The following is a 20,811-nucleotide window of genomic DNA, read 5'->3' on the forward strand; positions in this document are numbered from 1 at the left end:
AAAACACAAAGTAAAATACAGTAACAGTAAATTCATTACTTATCTTAAAGTATTTGTAATCTTAATGTAGGGAGAGAGGTGAGTAGTACTTATTTGTAGGAAGTCAGGTGCAGGTAGCCCAGGTGTAGGTAGCACTGGCTCCCCGTCTCATACTTAATATACGATATCTAAAACAGCCCAGAGAGGTAAAATGCACATACAGTACACTCATTATTTACCTTAAAATATGTGTAGTCTTAATATAGGAAGAGAGGTGAGTACTATTTATTTGTATAAAGTCAGTGTAGGTAGCCGGTAGGTGTAGCCTGGGCTACACCTACCGGCTACCTACACTGTGGCCCAGAGCCATATTATTAACATCGACATGCCTTGTTCACTGAATTTAGTCATTTCTAACTACTACCTTTAGATGCCATCATAAATGAAGGTAGAAGTAATGAATAATTCATGCCGAAAACTGTAAACAAAAGCGGAGTGGGGGAGTGGCTGGGCCAAACGCAGATTCATACACGTTTTCTCTGATGGCTGAACAGAGGAAACGTAATGTTGTCCCTCCACCCGGCTCCACAAGTATTATTATCAGAGCATATAAAATATGCAATAAATGCCAGACAACAAGTTTACACTAACTTATATTAAGTTAGCAATAGAAATAGGCATTAAAAACACAATAAAAGGTAAGATACACACAGAGTACACTTATTACTTACCTTAAAATATTAATATTAATGTGTGAGAGGTGAGTGGCAGGGTGTTTATTGAATAAAATCAAAATGGCACACCATCATCCTCTAACTTGGCACTTAAAGCAAGAGGCTTACGACTTCTCTTTTTATTACAGCTAACCTTAGACGCCATCATCAATGAGAGCCAACTAGTTAACAAAAGAGTAAACGAGAGAGAGAACGAGATACAGAGTTGAGACAATGTAAGAACACAAACTGAACAGGTAGTGGACGATCACTTGGTCAGGCGAAATGCGTATTAATATGTGTCTACTTTTAGTTCATTCACGTCCATTTGTAAGAGTTTGTAAAACATTTACCTTAATATTTTTTTATTTTAATAATAATTACCTCACAATACAAATACTCTTACATTGTGTACAAGTTAGGTCAGAATAAACAAACAGCAACACACCATTTTTAGAGTGAATAATAATAATAATAATAATAATAATAATAATAATAATAATAATAATAATAATAATAATTATTATTATTATTTATTATAAAAAGCACTAAACCCACAAGGGTCGTGAATTGCTATACATAGAGTAAAGGCATACGAAAAGAATATTTTTCTACAGTTACCCCCCAGTGTTTGACTAGAGAAAACTTAATTTTTCCGACACTACCTACACAGCTTTGTAAACAAATCTCATATTTACATCAATTTTTATTCTGAGTGTATGTATCATGTTTATATGCTATGTAATGGATTTCATATATAATTTTGAGGAAAATATCATAGATGGATTAATGAAAATGCCTATATTGATGTAAAATAAGACATTTAGTGTGCCCAAGAGTGATTATTATTACGTAGTATTGGCGTCATGAGTAGAGAGAGACTTAGCGATTTTAATGTGTACCTGCACACCAGCACAGTGTGTAAATATATTTAAGTACAGGTACACATAAGTATAATTATCAGAGTACAGTGGACCCCCGCATAACGATTACCTCCGAATGCGACCAATTATGTAAGTGTATTTATGTAAGTGTGTTTGTACGTGTATGTTTGGGGGTCTGAAATGGACTAATCTACTTCACAATATTTCTTATGGGAACAAATTCGGTCAGTACTGGCACCTGAACATACTTCTGGAGTGAAAAAATATCGTTAACCGGGGGTCCACTGTACATATAAAATATGCAGTAACTTTAAAACACTTCAAATTTTGGAAAGTTTCCTGACATAATAGATGTGGTCACGGAAAATGTAAACAAACCGGGTGGGGGCACCGTATTTAAAAGACCACTTGCCGTATAGCAAATTTTGGTCATAATTTGACATCGCTGTATTAGCGGAACACCGTAAGGCAAAACGCCGTAAAGCGGGGCCTTACTGTATTAATAATTTTCTAAAGAAAAAAAAAAAAACAAAAAAAAAACACTACCTCTACAACAAGCATTGCCCTTAAAAACTAAACATATCAGAGCTAAGAGACTGAACAGTCCCTGGCTAACACCCAGCATCCTTAAATCCATTAACACAAAGCACCTGTATGAAAAACAGTACAGAATGGGTCAAATAACCAGAGACCATTCTAAATGTTACTTGTCAATCCTTACCAGCTTGATAAGGTCAAAAAAAACTGTATTATGAGAACAGATTACATAACATGAAAGGTGATATGAAAAAGACCTGGAAAACCCTATCTGAAATTCTAGGAACTAGAAAGATATCCAAAAACAAAATACTCAAATTAACAAAATCAGATGAACCCCTACTCCCAGGAACTGAAACAGCAAACAGACTCAGCTTTTTTCTCCACCATTTATTTATTTATTTATTTATTTATTTAGTAATTTAAGCATACATACAGAGGTACAAAAAATACAGGTAAGAGCAGCATGCCAAAGCCACTTATATGCATAGCATTACGGGCTGGCTTAAAATTAACTTAAGATTAACTAAGCAATGATGAAATCAGTGATAAAACATTATTGTAAACAGATAACTATAAAGCACAAATGAGTATTACAAAGACAGGTCATATGGTTGCTTGCATTGCTGTACATTCAGTCGAATGGAGTATTCTGTTAGGTAGTGTATTTAAAAAAATAATAAAGTTAGATTGGGTCCTAGGTTTAACATTTGTGTGATATAATTGTGAGTAACATATAGGATATACAATTTATAAGGTTCAGTTATTCAGTATTTATTTGGTTTTGAGTGAGTAAGTGATCTTTGAGAAGAGACTTGAATTTATAAACAGGTAGTGTTTCTTTTATATTTACAGGTAATGAATTCCAGATTTTAGGGCCTTTTATGTGCATTGAGTTTTTGCATAGCGTGAGATGGACACGAGGAACATCAAAGAGTGATCTGTGCCTTGTGTTATGGTCATGTGTTCTGTTGAGGTTGGCAAGGAGATGTTTGAGGGGAGGGTTAATATCAGAGCTAAGTGTTCTATGTATGTAATAGGTGCAATAATAAGTATGAATGTTTTGTATGGTGAGTAGGTTGAATGTTTCGAATATTGGTGGAGTGTGTTGCCTGTAGTGAGAATTTGTTATCATTCTAACTGCAGCCTTTTGTTGGGTAATTAGTGGTCTGAGATGGTTAATTGTTGTTGAGCCCCATGCACAAATTCCATAGGTGAGATAGGGGTAAATAAGAGAGTGATAAAGGGCCAGGAGGGCTGACTGTGGAACATAGTACTGTATCGTCAATAGTATGCCTACAGTCTTGGAAATTTTCTTAGAAATTTGTTGTATATGTGTATGAAATTTGAGTCTATTATTGAGGTGGATTCCTAGGAATTTTCCCTCTGTTAGCTTTGTGATAGGTGATCCGTTTATTGTTATGTTAAGAGGTACATCTGTAGCTCTGTTACCAAACTGAATGAAGTAGGTTTTGTCAATGTTTAGTGTAAGTTTGTTAGTCCTCATCCAGGTAGATATTTTCTGTAATTCGGTGTTTACAGTATTGGCTAGCGTGACTGGGCTCGGGTGAGAGAAGACGTATGTAGTGTCATCTGCAAAAAGTGTGGGTTTGAGTAATTGCGAAGCATTTGGTAGGTCATTTATGTATAGGAGAAAGAGAAGAGGGCCAAGGACACTTCCCTGTGGGACACCAACTGTAATTGGTTGTGCGGAAGAGCTTGCCCCATTTGCGTACACATATTGGCTTCTGTTGCTGAGGTAAGACTTGAGGTAGTTGAGGGAGTGCCCTCTAATACCATAGTGTGACAATTTTACGTGGAGCAAGTCATGGTCAACTGTATCAAAAGCTTTAGGTAAGTCAATGAAGATCCCCAGTGGGACTTCTTTTTTCTCTATTGCAGTGTATATATGTTCTAGCATGTGTATAATAGCATCGTTAGTATTTTTATTAGGCCTGAATCCAAATTGGCAGGGGTTGAGAATGTTTTGGGAGATGAGGTAGGAGTAGATTCGTTTATGAATTAATTTTTCGAAGATTTTTGAGAGGGTGTAAATTGGATATTGGCCTATAGTTGTTCAACTCTGTTTGGTCTCCTCCTTTATGGATCGGGGTGACCCTTGCTATTTTGAGAACTGTAGGGAAGGTGGAGGATTCAATGGATTTGTTAAAGTGTGTTGCAATGATTGGTGATAGTACTTGTGACGCTTTTTTGTATATAAAGGGTGGTAAGGTATTTAAATCTCCTGCCTTGTTTTTCAGTGCGTTGATAATAAGGGATATTTCGTATGGGTTAGTCGGAGCTAGGAACAGTGTGTTCGGGTAGTTGCCAGTGAGGTAGTCATTTGGTGGGGTATCTGAGCTTGGGATTTTATTGGCAAGGTTTTGACCTATAGTGGAGAAGAAATCATTGAGTCTGTTTGCTGTTTCTGTTGGTGGAAATTGGGGTTCATCTGTTTTTGCTAATTTTATTTCGCTATGTCGTGATATCTTTTTTGTTCCCAGAATTTCTGATAGGGTCTTCCAGGTCTTTTTTATATCACCTCGTAAGTTGGATAATCTGTTCTCATAATACAATTTTTTTGCCCTTCTTATCAGGCTGGTTAGGATTGACGAGTAACGTTTTGTTTGGTCTCTGGTTATGCGACCCATTCTGTACTGTTTTTCATATCGGTGTTTTGTATTTATGGATTTGAGAATGCTGGGTGTTAGCCAGGGACTGTTCAGTCTCTTAGCTGTCATCTGTTTAGTTTTTTTAGGGCAGTGCTTGTTATAAAGGTATTGGGTCTTTTTTAGAAAGAATCTAGCGAACAAAATCCCAAGCTCAAACACCCGTCCATCAGACTACCTCATGGGCACCTACTCGAATACAGTATTCCTAGCTCCAACCAACCCAACAGAAGCTAACTCATCAACACCCTTAACCCTTAAATGGTCCAAACGTATATATACGTCCACATTAAGCCTGAGTCACCTAGACACGAGAGAATGGGTGTGCGCACTCACTGTGTGTCATATTAAAATAATTGGGGATGCCTGGGTACCATATGCTCTTTTTTCCTTTTAAAAGAAAAGATTGTTTTTTTCCCTCAAAAAAGTTGGGGCGCTACGCGAGTGAACGTATATATACGTTTGGACCGTTTAAGGGTTAAAGGCAAGGCAGGAGATATAAAAACTTACCACCTCTTATGTACAAAAAAAAAGCTTCTCAAGTATACTGTCAACAATTATTGCAACACTCTTTCACAAATCCATCGAATCCTCCATCTTCCTATCAATTCTCAAAATAGCGAGGGTCACCCTGATCCACAAAGAAGGAGATCAAACAGACCTGAATAACTATAGACCAATATCTAACTTACATGTGCTCTCTAAAATCTTTGAAAAATTAGTTCATAGGCAGATCTATTCCTACCTCATCTCACATAACAGACTCAACCCCTGTCAGTTTGGATTCAGGACTAATAAAAGCACAAATAATGCTATTATACACAAGGTAGAACTAATATACACCGCTCTTGAGAAGAAAGAAGTCCCGCTGGGTATCTTCATTGATTTACGTAAAGCTTTTGATACAGTCAACCACGATTTGCTGCACATTAAATTAACACACTATGGTATAAGAGGGCACTCCCTCAACTACCTGAAGTCATACCTTAGTAACAGAAGCCAATATGTGTATACAAATGGAGCTAACTCTTCCACTCAACTAATTACAGTCGGGGTCCCACAAGGAAGTGTCCTTGGCCCACTCCTCTTTCTCATTTACATCAATGACCTACTGAATGCGTCTCAACTACTCAAACCCATATTATTTGCAGATGACACTACATACATCTTCTCTCACCCCAACCCAGTCATACTGGCCAACACTGTTTATGCTGAATTGCAGAAAATATCTACCTGGACAATGACAAATAAGCTTACTCTCAATACTGAAAAAAAACCTATTTCATTCAGTGTGGAAAGAGAGCCACAAATGTTCCACTTAACATAACGCTCAATGGATTACCCATCACAAGACTCACAGAGGGAAAATTTTTAGGAATCCACCTTGACAGTAGCCTCAAATTCCAGACACATATACAGTGGTACCTTGGCATACGAACAACTCCCAACTCGAACAATTATATAAGTGTATTTTTGTAAGTACTTTTGTAAGTGTATTTTTGGGGGTCTGAAACGGATTAATCTAATTTACATTATTCCTTATGGGAACAAATTCGTTCGGTATCGGCACTCGAACAGCCTTCTGGAACGAATTAAGTTCGTATCCCAAGGTACCGTTGTACAACAGATTTCCAAGAAAATCTCTAAGACAGCAGGCATACTATCAAAGATACAGTACTATGTTCCACAATCAGCTCTCCTTGCACTGTATTATTCACTCATCTACCCTTATCTCACCTATGGAATTTGTGCATGGGGATCAACAACATTAAATCAACTAAGACCACTAATAACTCAGCAAAAGGCTGCAGTCAGAATGATGATAAATTCCCACTCCAGAGAGCATACTCCACCAATATTCAAAAGACTAAAACTACTCACCGTAAAGAACATCCATACATATTCTTGTGCCTACTACATAAATAGAACACTACACTCAAATATAAACCCTCCACTCAAACTTCTCCTCACCAACCTTAACAGAACACATGACCATAACACAAGACACAGATCACTTTTTGATGTACCCAGTGTCCATATCACACTGTGTAAAAACTTGATGCACATAAAGGGCCCCAAAAGTTGGAATACATTACTAGTAAACACTACAGTAACCTAGTCTGAACATCAATTTAAGACTTCTCAACAACCACTTATTCACCCCAAACCAAATACTCAATACTTAACTTTACCAAAAAAATCTCCCAATTACCTAAATCTAAACACTTCAAAATTAGATACCCAAAGTTCATACATTACTTAATACTACATTGTAGTATAAATACCTGCCCAAAACAATACTGCCATACACCAAACTGCAGCATTCTCATACTGTAAACTACTTTCAACAACACTCAATGTTATATTCCCATAATATAATTTAAATATTTACTATTGATGTACATAACCTACTAAATACTCTCAGCTTGTCCCAATGTAATATCCCCACATTGTAATTTGAGTAAACTTACTGTCTGTTATAAATAAAAACAGATGTACAACTTAAAAAACTATGATCAATTTCTCTAGTATTAAGTAGTCTGTAAGCCATTAAATTTAGTCTACCCATAATGCCATGGCATGATAGTGGCTCTCTTTGCACTGCAACTCATTATTGTAATTACATAATCTCAATGTAAACTTGCAAGAAAATAAAAATTTGTATTTGTATTGTACAGTGGAACCTCAAATTTCAAACGTATCACTTATAGATAGAACCCTTTTCTCAAACCAACTTTGTCCCTATTATCGAACGCACCCCTATTTTCAGACCACCGGGTAAGGGACCTGTCCGCCATCCCGCTCTGTCCGCGTCCCCATGCAGGCGCCGTGAGCCAGTCTGGCTTTGTAATAAAGTTGGTAGAATTACCGACAATATGTAAAGTAAAAGGACACAAGTGCAACTAATGTGACATTTATTGTGGCAACGTTTCGCTCTCCAGGAGCTTTATCAAGCCATTACAAACAATACATGGACACAGAGGGTATATAAAGGGTCAGAGTGAGGTGTAATACTAGTGAGGTACCATTTCAATGTTCACTAGTGGTGGTAGTGGTAGTAGTGGTGGTAGTAGTAGTAGTAGTAGTAGTAGTAGTAGTAGGTAGTAGTAGTAGTAGTAGTAGTAGTAGTAGGTAGTAGTAGTAGTAGGTAGTAGTAGTAGTAGTAGTAGTAGTAGGTAGTAGTAGTAGGTAGTAGTAGGTAGTAGTAGTAGTAGTAGTAGTAGTAGTAGTAGTAGTAGTAGTAGTAGTAGTAGTAGTTGTAGTTGTAGTAGTAGTAGTAGTAGTTGTAGTAGTAGTAGTAGTAGTAGTAGTAGTAGTAGTAGTAGTAGTAGTAGTAGTAGTAGTAGTAGTAGTAGTAGTAGTAGTAGTAGTAGTAGTAGTAGTAGTAGTAGTAGTAGTAGTAGTAGTAGTAGTAGTAGTAGTAGTAGTAGTAGTAGTAGTGACAAAAGTAATACAATAAGGTAGAACAATTAATTCGTACATGAGTAAAAGGATATAAAAGCTATTACTTGGGTAACATAAAAATAGGTTGGACAAATATAGACTGGAATGAGGCAGCTTGTTTCAGTGTTCACTCTCTGTGCTTTGTGTAGTATAACAGGAGAGACTATGTAATGGCAGGGTTTACTGTTTTCAGGAGGATTCTTGCTAAGACTTCGGAGATGGTGAAGCTGCCGTTGTTTTGTTTAATTGTATTCGAAACAGCGATCAGTGCTGATTCGAGGCACTTGCGTCTGCGGAAATTAGTTTCTTTGATCACTAATTGGGCGTCTCTGAATTTCATGAGATGACTGGTGGAATTTCGGTGTTGTACACAGGCGTAGGAACGATAACTTGAACAACGCCTGTGTACAACACTGAAATTCCACCAATCATCTCATGAAATTCAGAGACGCCCAATTAGTGATCAAAGAAACTAATTTCCGCAGACGCAAGTGCCTCGAATCAGCACTGATCGCTGTTTCGAATACAATTAAACAAAACAACGGCAGCTTCACCATCTCCGAAGTCTTAGCAAGAATCCTCCTGAAAACAGTAAACCCTGCCATTACATAGTCTCTCCTGTTATACTACACAAAGCACAGAGAGTGAACACTGAAACAAGCTGCCTCATTCCAGTCTATATTTGTCCAACCTATTTTTATGTTACCCAAGTAATAGCTTTTATATCCTTTTACTCATGTACGAATTAATTGATCTACCATATTGTATTACTTTTGTCACTACCACTACTACTACTACTACCACTAGTGAGCATCGAAATGGTACCTCACTAGTATTACACCTCACTCTGAGCCTTTATATACCCTCTGTGTCCATGTATTGTTTGTAATGGCTTGATAAAGCTCCTGGAGAGCGAAACGTTGCCACAATAAATGTCACATTAGTTGCACTTGTGTCCTTTTACTTTACAGTCTGGCTTTGTTGATGCTTGAGTGAACACTAACCTGCACTCTCATTCAAACATTTTACGATTATTTCATTGTGTTTAGTGCTTGTGGGAGTGTGAAATAAGCTACCATGGGGCCAAAGAAACTTGCTAGTGGTACTCCTGTGGTAAAGAAAGTGAGAAACACCATAGATGTGAAGAAGGAAATAATACAGAAGTATGAGAGTGGTGTGAGACTTGCTGACCTTGCCAGTATGTATGGGAAAAACAAGTCGACCATCGGTTCTATCCTGGCAAAGAACAAATCAAGGAAGCTGATGTTGTGAAAGGTGTTAATATGCTAATCAAAAAAAGATCACAAATAGTTAAAGAGGTTGAGAAGTTGTTGCTGTTGTGGATCAAAGATAAAGAGATGGCAGGTGATAGTGTTTCAGAGACAATTTGCGAGAAGGCAAGGAAGTTGCATGCTAGTCTGGTACAGAAAACTCCTGGAACCAGTTCAGTGACAGAACCATGTCCCATTTTAGGGAAATGTTAAAGAGGCGCCAAAAACAGAGGACTGTGGACAGTTATTTTGTGAGACAGGGGTCTAGTGACTCTCAAGCTGGTCCTAGGGGCATTAAAAGACAAATAACAAAAAAAAGGCACAATACCGTGACTGGAACGATACACAAATAACCCGCACACAAAAGAGAGAAGCTTACGACGGCGTTTCGGTCCAACTTGGACCATTTACAAAGTCACACTAACCAGAAGCGGAGCAGGACGGCTATACATAGGCAGGAAGAGGTGGTGGTAGTAGTAGAAGTAGTAGTAGTAGTGGTGGTACAAGAATGGTATATAATACCGACAAGATGAAATTAAGACATGCACAACACCCAGGCATCCCTATCGTAGACGTTTCGCCATCCAGCCAGCCACTGGATGGCGAAACGTCCACAACAAAGGCACCCAGACGCCGCACATGTGTCTTAATTTCATCAGTAGTAGTAGTAGTAGAAAAGGTAGTAGTAGTGGTAGTGGTAGAAGTGGGGAATAAGGAGGACGAGCCAGTCAAATACAAAGGAAGGGGAGCACTGCAAGAGAGCTAGGTGCCCACAGATGGAGAGCAAGCGCACAGAGGTGCATGAAAGGGGAAGAGGTGAAATAAATGAAGAAGGAACAGAAACACGAGACAGAAGAGAAAGACAACCCAGAGGAGAAAAAGGAAAGAGGAAAGGGGAAGAGGGAGAAGAAGAAAAAGAAAAAGAAAAAATGAGGGAAGTAACCCCAGAGAAGACTTTACCTGAAGTCCTCATGGAGGGGGATTCTCCTTCCAAACACTAATCCAAACTCCCTCTCTCCTCCTCCCTATCTTCCAGATGCCATCAACAATCTTCAATAAAGGTAAATAAAAGTGTTATTTTATATCTATATACGTACATAATTGAACACTATAGTATTTGTTGTATGTAAAACTGTAATTACTCTCTATAAAAAAAATTTTTTTGTGAATATTTTTGGGTTTCTGGAACGGATTAATTGTATTTCCATTATTTCTTACGGGAAATATTGCTTTGATTTTCAGACTTTTCGAATTTAGAACTAGCTCCTGGAACGAATTAAGTTTGATATTTGAGGTTCCACTGTACTTGGTATTTGCAACTCGATTGCTAGCACACTCAACTCACACACTGTGGTCCAGGGATCGATCCCCGGTACAGCTGGAAACATTGGGACATGTTTCCTTAAGACACCTGCAGTCCAATGTTCACTCATCAGTAAAATGGGTACCTGGGTCTTAGTTGATTAATGTGGGTTGCATCCTGGGACAAAACTGACCTAATTTACCTGAAATGCTCTGCATAACAAGCAGCTTCCTATATAGTAGTATGTCACTGATGTCAGCTAGGCCTGTATACCTTGTACATGTACTTGTAGAAATAAATATTATTATTACTATTATTATTATTATTATTATTATTATTACATTTGTGTGGAAGTGCTAAACCCACAGAAGTCATGTAGCACTTGGGGAGTGGGAGGCAATCAGGTCTAATCTAAAGTATGAGAGATCAAGCCTAATTCCTTGGATTAAGAGCCCTTCACCAGCATCAAGTTAGCACTCTGTTACACAAGTTTGGGCACATTCTCTATTTATATTTTGACTGAAAATTCTTAATGAAGGCATCCTTTCTTCCAATGGAACTTTTAAAAACTTAAGTGATATCATAAGCAGATAGCTGTGTGCCTTGAATATTTGCATACAGCCATACCTAGATGAGTAACAAGATACTGTATAATTTGTCAAGCTACTCTGAGGATACTTATGGCATTCCTTCTTAATCATAATAGTTGTCATATAAAGAAGAATGCTGTTTTTCACTCAGAAATAGTAAATCCAATGCTCAAAGGTCAATTATTATTGTAACTAAAATAATGTGATAAACCTAATTCTAATTATTATTATTTTAACACACAAAAGTTTTTCTTTTTAAATTTAGTAATTTATACATATGTACAGGAGAAGGGGTTACTAGCACCTCGCTCCTGGCATTTAAGTCACCTCTTATGACATGCATCAAGAGATTCACACTGATACCGAGTTTTCAGGTATTATTATTATAATTAGGCAAGAGCTAAACCTGTAGAGGTCACAGTGCCTGGAGAAATACACAATAACATTCAATCCAAGAAAGCAGAGGATAGGTACAACCCAATACACCTACCATCCGACTTACGACCTGCTCGACATACGACCACTCGACTTACAACTGTGTTTTTGAAGCCAAATTTCTGGGAAATAAACAACTACAGTGGACCCCCGCTTTACGATCACCTCCCAATGCGACCAATTATGTAAGTGTATTTATGTAAGTGTATTTATGTAAGTGCGTTTGTACGTGTATGTTTGGGGGTCTGAAATGGACTAATCTAATTCACAATATTCTTTATGGGAACAAATTCGTTCAGTACTGGCACCTGAACATACTTCTGGAATGAAATAATATCGTAAACCGGGGGTCCACTGTATTTGTGTTGTACACAGTGTTTATCCTAAACCTTACAGTATAAAATACAGTACTAACAGCATAAAAAGTAAAGTAAAACATGAAATACAGTGGACCCCCGGTTCGCGATGCTATTGGTATCCGATAAATCCGGTAACCGATGCATTATATCGCAGAAAATTTGCCTCGCTTCCCGATACAAAACCCGCTATGCGATGTGGTTCGTACGAGACGTGTCCATGTGTGGCCTGAACTGCCCCGTGTGTGCCAGTGTTTACAAGCCAAAATATGGATCCCAGGTTACAACCTATACAGACGTGACAGAGTGAACAGGCAAAAGGGGGGGGGTTGGCCTGTACATTGCAGAGTCACTTGTTTGCACAGAACTGCTTAATGCCTCAAATGATGTAGTGGAAGTTTTAGCAGTAAAGGTCGAGAACCAAAACCTAGTCATTGTGGTAGTCTACAAGCCTCCGGATGCAACATCCCAGCAATTCCAGGAACAGCTGTTAAAAATTGACCACTGTCTGGAAAATCTTCCAGCTCCTGCACCCAACATCTTGCTCCTGGGGGATTTCAACTTAAGGCACCTAAAATGGAGGAATATAGCAAATAATATTGTTGCAGTAATAACACCAGGAGGCAGCTCTGATGAAAACTCACACTCACACGAGCTTTTAAATCTCTGCACAAAATTCAATTTAAACCAGCAAATAATAGAGCCTACTAGACTGGAGAATACACTAGACCTCATCTTCACTAACAATGATGATCTGATAAGAAATGTCACCATATCAAAAACAATATACAGTGGACCCCCGGTTAACGATATTTTTTCACTCCATAAGTATGTTCAGGTGCCAGTACTGACCGAATTTATTCCCATAAGGAATATTGTGAAGTAGATTAGTCCATTTCAGACCCCCAAACATACACATACAAACGCACTTACATAAATACACTTACATAATTGGTCGCATTCGGAGGTAATCGTTATGCGGGGGTCCACTGTACTCAGATCACAACATAATTGAGGTTCAGACATGTATGCGTGGAGCCCCAGACCAACATAATGAGACTAGTCACGAGGGAGCATTCACCAAATTCAACTTCAATAACAAAAACATAAAGTGGGACCAAGTAAACCAAGTCCTAACCGATATAAGCTGGGAAGATATACTAAGCAACACAGACCCCAACTTATGCTTAGAACAGATTAACTCGGTGGCACTCGATGTATGCACAAGGCTTATTCCTCTAAGAAAAAGGAGGAGTAGATGTAAAATAGAAAGAGACAGGCGCTCCCTTTACAGGCGACGGAAAAGAATAACAGAGCGGCTAAAAGAGGTCAATATATCTGAAATGCGTAGGGAGACACTGGTCAGAGAAATAGCAAGCATCGAACTTAAGCTAAAAGAATCCTTTAGGAGTCAGGAATCGCGGGAAGAACTAAAAGCCATAAATGAAATCGAAAGAAACCCAAAGTATTTCTTCTCCTATGCCAAATCAAAATCGAGAACAACGTCCAGTATTGGGCCCCTACTTAAACAAGTTAGGTCCTACACAGATGACGGCAAGGAAATGAGTGAGCTACTCAAGTCCCAATATGACTCAGTTTTTAGCAAGCCGCTAACCAGACTGAGAGTCGAATATCAAAATGAATTTTTTATGAGAGAGCCACAAAATTTGATTAACACAAGCCTATCCGATGTTATCCTGACGCCAAATGACTACGAACAGGCGATAAATGACATGCCCATGCACTCTGCCCCAGGGCCAAACTCATGGAACTCTGTGTTCATCAAGAACTGCAAGAAGCCCCTATCACGAGCCTTTTCCATCCTATGGAGAGGGAGCATGGACACGGGGGTCGTCCCACAGTTACTAAAAACAACAGACATAGCCCCACTCCACAAAGGGGGCAGTAAAGCAACAGCAAAGAACTACAGACCAATAGCACTAACATCCCATATCATAAAAATCTTTGAAAGGGTCCTAAGAAGCAAGATCACCACCCATCTAGAAACCCATCAGTTACACAACCCAGTGCAACATGGGTTTAGAACAGGTCGCTCCTGTCTGTCTCAACTATTGGATCACTATGACAAGGTCCTAAATGCACTAGAAGACAAAAAGAATGCAGATGTAATATATACAGACTTTGCAAAAGCCTTCGACAAGTGTGACCATGGCGTAATAGCGCACAAAATGCGTGCTAAAGGAATAACAGGAAAAGTCAGTCGATGGATCTATAATTTCCTCACTAACAGAACACAGAGAGTAGTTGTCAACAGAGTAAAGTCCGAGGCAGCTACGGTGAAAAGCTCTGTTCCACAAGGCACAGTACTCGCTCCCATCTTGTTCCTCATCCTCATATCCGACATAGACAAGGATGTCAGCCACAGCACCGTGTCTTCCTTTGCAGATGACACCCGAATCTGCATGACAGTGTCTTCCACTGCAGACACTGCAAGGCTCCAAGCGGACATCAACCAAATCTTTCAGTGGGCTGCAGAAAACAATATGAAGTTCAACGATGAGAAATTTCAATTACTCAGATATGGTAAACATGAGGAAATTAAATCTTCGTCAGAGTACAAAACAAATTCTGGCAACAAAATAGAGCGAAACACCAACGTCAAAGACCTGGGAGTGATCATGTCGGAGGATCTCACCTTCAAGGACCATAACATTGTATCAATCGCATCTGCTAGAAAAATGACAGGATGGATAATGAGAACCTTCAAAACTAGGGAGGCCAAGCCCATGATGACACTCTTCAGGTCACTTGTTCTATCTAGGCTGGAATATTGCTGCACACTAACAACACCTTTCAAGGCAGGTGAAATTGCCGACCTAGAAAATGTACAGATAACTTTCACGGCGCGCATAACGGAGATAAAACACCTCAATTACTGGGAGCGCTTGAGGTTCCTAAACCTGTATTCCCTGGAACGCAGGAGGGAGAGATACATGATTATATACACCTGGAAAATCCTATAGGGACTAGTACCGAACTTGCACACGAAAATCACTCACTACGAAAGCAAAAGACTTGGCAGAGGATGCACCATCCCCCCAATGAAAAGCAGGGGTGTCACTAGCACGTTAAGAGACCATACAATAAGTGTCAGGGGCCCGAGACTGTTCAACTGCCTCCCAGCACACATAAGGGGGATTACCAACAGACCCCTGGCAGTCTTCAAGCTGGCACTGGACAAGCACCTAAAGTCAGTTCCTGATCAGCCGGGCTGTGGCTCGTACGTTGGTTTGCGTGCAGCCAGCAGCAACAGCCTGGTTGATCAGGCTCTGATCCACCAGGAGGCCTGGTCACAGACCGGGCCGCGGGGGCGTTGACCCCTGGAACTCTCTCCAGGTAAACTCCAGGTAAACTCCAGTGTGTGCGCATCTAAGGATACATTCGGTACATTCCCTATTATCCCTGTTTTTGGAGCCTGTTTTTTGCAAAATAAGTCACCATGGGTCCCAAGAAAGCTCCCAGTGCCAACCCTTCGAGACCAAGGGTGCTAATGACTGTTGAAATGAAGAAAGAGATAATTGCAAAGTACGAAAGTGGAGTGCGTGTGTCGGAGCTGGTCAGGTTGTATAGCAAAACCCCAATCAACCATCTCTACTATAGTGAGCAAGAAAACGGCAATCAAGGAAGCCGTTCTTGCAAAAGGTGCAACTGTGGTTACGAAACAGCGACCGCAAGTGTTAGAAAATGTTAAGAGACTGTTACTGGTGTGGATAAATGAAAAACAGATAGCAGGAGATAGCATCTCTCAAGCAATCATTTGTGAAAAGGCTAGGCAGTTGCATGACGATTTGGTAAAAAAATTGCCTGCAACTAGTAGTGATGTGAGTGAATTTAAGGCCAGCAAAGGTTGGTTTGAAAGATTTAAGAATCGTAGTGGTATACATAGTGTGATTAGGCATGGTGAGGCTGCCAGTTATGTTGTGCGACAGAAGTCCAGTGACTCTCAACCTGGTCCTAGTGGCATTAAAAGAAGGGAAGTAACCCCGGAAAAGGACTTGCTACCTCAAGTCCTAATGGAGGGGGATTCCCCTTCTAAATGCTAACACCATCCACACTCTCCCCTCCTCCCATCCCATCAATCATCACCAGATCTTCATTAAAGGTAAGTGTCAATTATTCTTTCGTTATTTATTGTTATTGTTGTTATTGTAATTACTATTCTATTGCATTAAACTTAATATTTCATGTGGTAAAAGTTTTTTATTTTTCATACTTTTGGGTGTCTTGCACGGATTAATTTGGTTTCCATTATTTCTTATGGGGAAAATTGATTCGCTTTCCGATATTTTTGGTTTACGATAAGCTCTCAGGAACGGATTAGTATCGCGAACCAGGGGTCCACTGTACCAAAATAAAACAATAAAATAAAGTCATTACAAAAATGTGATGTTAATATTCAGTAGTAAAGTTCGACTTGCGTCCGGTTTCTCGGAACCGAACTCGGTCGTAAGTCGGATGGTACCTGTATATCAAGAGCCCCTCACTGAAATCAGGGAATCTGTCTTGAAGGGCCCAGTCACTTCTGAGGTCAAATTATGTTAGGGTGTATGGTGCTGTACATTACATATACAGTATATAGAAAATACATAATCATTCATATTTTCTGCTGCTATCATTGACAAACAAACAAACAAAAAATAAAGAGCTAAGCATTTATATTTAGGCTTCATGCATTTTAATTTTTACTATGGAAAAAATCGCAATGTTTAACTTTATTAGGTTATCCTAGGTTAAGTAAGTTTATTCAGGTACATGTATACACAAAAACAGTTACATAGATTATCATACATAGCAGCACATGTGTAGAGAACCTAGGATAACCTAAAAAAAAAAGTCAGAGTGACTTATTTCTGTCTGACTTTTAAATCTACATGCAGTGGACCCTTGGTTATTGGCAGTTCCTGTTATTGGGCAACTTAGTGATCAGCCAGTTTTTCGGCTCCCGGTCATCAGCCGTTTCGGACACGTCCCTCCGCCAGCTGGGGTCGCTTGTGCGTCTTGTGTGTCTTTCGGTGTGTGAGGAAGCTTCTGCTCATTCATCCAAGCATTTCGCTTGTTTTCCATTGTTTTTTGTGGGTTTTTTGCAGTGCACCTGCGAAATAAGTAACCATGGCTCCAAAGAAAGTTCCTAGTCAAGTTCCTGTGGTAAAGAAAGTGAGAAACACCATGGAATTTAAGTGTGAAGTGTAGCAGGCATGCAGAGAGTGTAGCAGGCATGCAGGGAGTGTAGCAGGCATGCATGGAGTGTAGCAGGTATGCAGGGAGTGTAGCAGGCATGCAGGGAGTGTAGCAGGCATGCAGGAAGTGTAGCAGGCATGCAGGGAGTGTAGCAGGCATGCAGGGAGTGTAGCAGGCATGCAGGGAGTGTAGCAGGCATGCAGGGAGTGTAGCAGGTATGCAGGGAGTGTAACAGGCATGCAGGGAGTGTAGCAGATATGCAGGGAGTGTAGTAGGCATGCAGGGAGTGTAGCAGGCATGCAGGGAGTGTAGCAGGCATGCAGGGAGTGTAGCAGGCATGGCAGGGAGTGTAGCAGGCATGCAGGGAGTGTAGTGGGCATGCAGGGAGTGTAGCATGCATGCAGGGAGTGTAGCAGGCATGCTGGGAACGTAGAAGGCATGCTGGGAGTGTAGCAGGCATGCTGGGAGTGTAGCAGGCATGCAGGGAGTGTAGCAGGCATGCTGGGAGCGTAGCAGGCATGCTGGGAGTGTAGGAGACATGCAGGGAGTGTAGCAGGCATGCTGGGAGTGTAGCAGACATGCAGGGAGTGTAGCAGGCATGCTGAGAGTGTAGCAGGCATGCTGGGAGTGTAGCAGGCATGCTGAGAGTGTAGCAGGCATGCTGGGAGTGTAGCAGGCATGCTGGGAGTGTAGCAGGCATGCTGGGAGCGTAGGAGACATGCAGGAAGTGTAGCAGGCATTCCAGAAGCCAGCATTAGTCTTCAATGAAGGTATGTAATACTGATTTAATTATTAAAAAAAATTATTTTTTTGGTGAATATTTTTGTCTGGAACAAATTAATTGTATTTACATTAATTCTTATGGGAAATATTATTTCGGTTTTCGGCCGAGCTTCTGAAATGGATTAAGGCCGATAACTAAGGGTCCACTGTACAGTAACTTAATGTATGTACTTCTTTTATGTGTCCACAAGGGTTAAGACGATTGCAAAAATAAAATTTTGTACATTAGTAAGTCTCTTTAGGTACAGGTCCACATAAGTACAATTATCACATATAGTAACATGTGTCAATTACCTAGAATAACCCAAAAGTCAAACAAACTGACTTATTCTAGTATAATCCAGTAAAAGTAAACATGTCTTATTTCCAGAAAGGTCTATGGGACTACAGTATAGCAGTACACAACCCAACTGAAATCTGAACTCTAACCCAAACGTGATCTTACCTGTATGTAAATAGGTATTTATTAGAGAGGAATGTCCTTATAGTACATATATTAATAAATCTTAAAACATTAGTCAGTTTATTTTGTGATGGATGTGTGTTACTAGTCAAGTATAAACATTTAATATGATCTCCTTTTCACACTTTTCTGCCTTTTGCTGAAAATAATATCTTTTTAACTAAAACAAGTCATGAATGATATACTGTATTGAGAAATGCTAAGCTTATATGGGTCAAACAGAGCCTGGGAAATCTAGTTTGATTCACAAATTACTATTATTATTATAGATAATCATATGATAAGTTTGTTTAGAGATTTTTAATCCCAAAGGGTTAGCCACCCATGATAACCCAAGAAAGTCAGTGTGTCATTGAGGACTGTCTTGTTTTATTTCCATTGGGGTCCTCAATCTTGTCCACCAGGATTCCACGCACACCAGTAGACTAACACCCAGGTACCTACTTACTGCTAGGTGAATGGGACAGCAGGTGCAAGGAAACATTCCCTATGTTTCCACCCTCGCCAGGGATCGAACCATGGACACTCAAGTGTGTGAAGTGAGAGCGCTGCCTACCAGGCCACCAGGCCATGGGGGCAATAACCCGCAAAACCGTCACCAGGTATACTCCAGGTATCCAGGTATATGGGCCACAGGCCACCTAAGCATTAAACCCATAAGGGATTATTATTAACAAGAAGCACAAAACCCACAGGGGTCACACAACACCACAGGGTAAGTTTCTATAAGTACAATTACACAATCTTTCAACGAGTACAACTGTTAAACATAATAATAATGTATGTGTAAATTACCCAGGATTATCCCCCCAAAACTGAAAGGCAGTGACTGTTTCCATTAAGATTTTTTGTTTATTTCCATTGGGGTCTTGGGGGGATGGAATGGGAGGCTATCGAGTTCTAATTAAGGGTACGTCAGACCCAATTCCTTGGATCAAGAGCCCCTCACTGGCATCAAGGAACTTTTTTTTCTAAAGGAAAGTCATTAATGACATCACCCAGGTGGATGAGGCGAGTGACAGGTGGATGAGGCGAGTGACAGGTGGATGAGGCGAGTGACAGGTGGATGAGGCGAGTGACAGGTGGATGAGGCGAGTGACAGGTGGAGGAGGTGAGTGACAGGTGGATGAGGCGAGTGACAGGTGGATGAGGTGAGTGACAGGTGGATGAGGCGAGTGACAGGTGGATGAGGCGAGTGACAGGTGGATGAGGCGAGTGACAGGTGGAGGCGAGTGACAGGTGGATGAGGCGAGTGACAGGTGGATGAGGTGAGTGACAGGTGGAGGCGAGTGACAGGTGGATGAGGCGAGTGACAGGTGGATGAGGCGAGTGACAGGTGGATGAGGCGAGTGACAGGTGGATGAGGTGAGTGACAGGTGGAGGCGAGTGACAGGTGGATGAGGCGAGTGACAGGTGGATGAGGCGAGTGACAGGTGGAGGCGAGTGACAGGTGGATGAGGTGAGTGACAGGTGGATGAGGCGAGTGACAGGTGGAGGAGGCGAGTGACAGGTGGATGAGGCGAGTGACAGGTGGAGGAGGCGAGTGACAGGTGGAGGAGGCGAGTGACAGGTGGATGAGGCGAGTGACAGGTGGATGAGGTCAGTGACAGATTAATGAGGTCAGTGACAGATGGATGAGGCGAGTGAGAGGCGAGTCCAGCGCAGCTGAGACTGACCCAGGAGCTGTAACACTTATATCAACTCACCAAGAGTAACTCTTGGGCTCCTGGTGAGGCTCCCTGGGCTCCTTATGGGACCACCAGCCAGTGCTGTGCAGACATCCCATCTTCCCGCAGTCTTCACCTTCACTCCTCAACAATCTCCTCACTCAGGTATTTTTCCCGCGAAGAATTTCGCTTCTCAGGGAAAAAAAAAAAGTTACCCCCTTCACCTCCCTCCAAACTCTCTACATAATCCCTCTTTAATAATAACCTCTTCTAATTCACCTTCAATAATTATTTATATTAATAAATTTATAGCCTTCTAAAATCAGATAATTTGTCAAAAAATGTAAGGCTTTAAAAATATTTTTTGTAATAATGTGAGGACGTGGTTGAGTTCATTAAAACTATGTAAATTTCTAATTTCTTTTGTGATGATCAATAAGCAGACTCTACTTATAAGAAAAGTACATATTTTTCTTATTTATCTTTATAATATTAATTTTGGCCGTTGAAGAAAAATT

General features: G+C 40.3%; 1 protein-coding gene across 1 annotated transcript in view; it reads right to left on the bottom strand.

Moving 5' to 3' along the window:
* The window catches only part of LOC128698766 (protein XRP2), a 67,618-nt gene extending 47,135 nt beyond the window's left edge, over nt 1-20,483 (bottom strand). The window contains exon 1 of the mRNA XM_053791133.2: nt 20,333-20,483. Within this exon, the coding sequence (XP_053647108.1) occupies nt 20,333-20,412 (80 nt within the window). The 5' untranslated portion in view covers nt 20,413-20,483. The remainder of the gene's footprint in view (nt 1-20,332) is intronic.
* Nucleotides 20,484-20,811: the final 328 nt, after the last annotated feature.

This window comes from Cherax quadricarinatus, chromosome 59 (genome assembly GCF_038502225.1).
Source record: "Cherax quadricarinatus isolate ZL_2023a chromosome 59, ASM3850222v1, whole genome shotgun sequence".
Classification (NCBI taxonomy): domain Eukaryota; kingdom Metazoa; phylum Arthropoda; class Malacostraca; order Decapoda; family Parastacidae; genus Cherax; species Cherax quadricarinatus.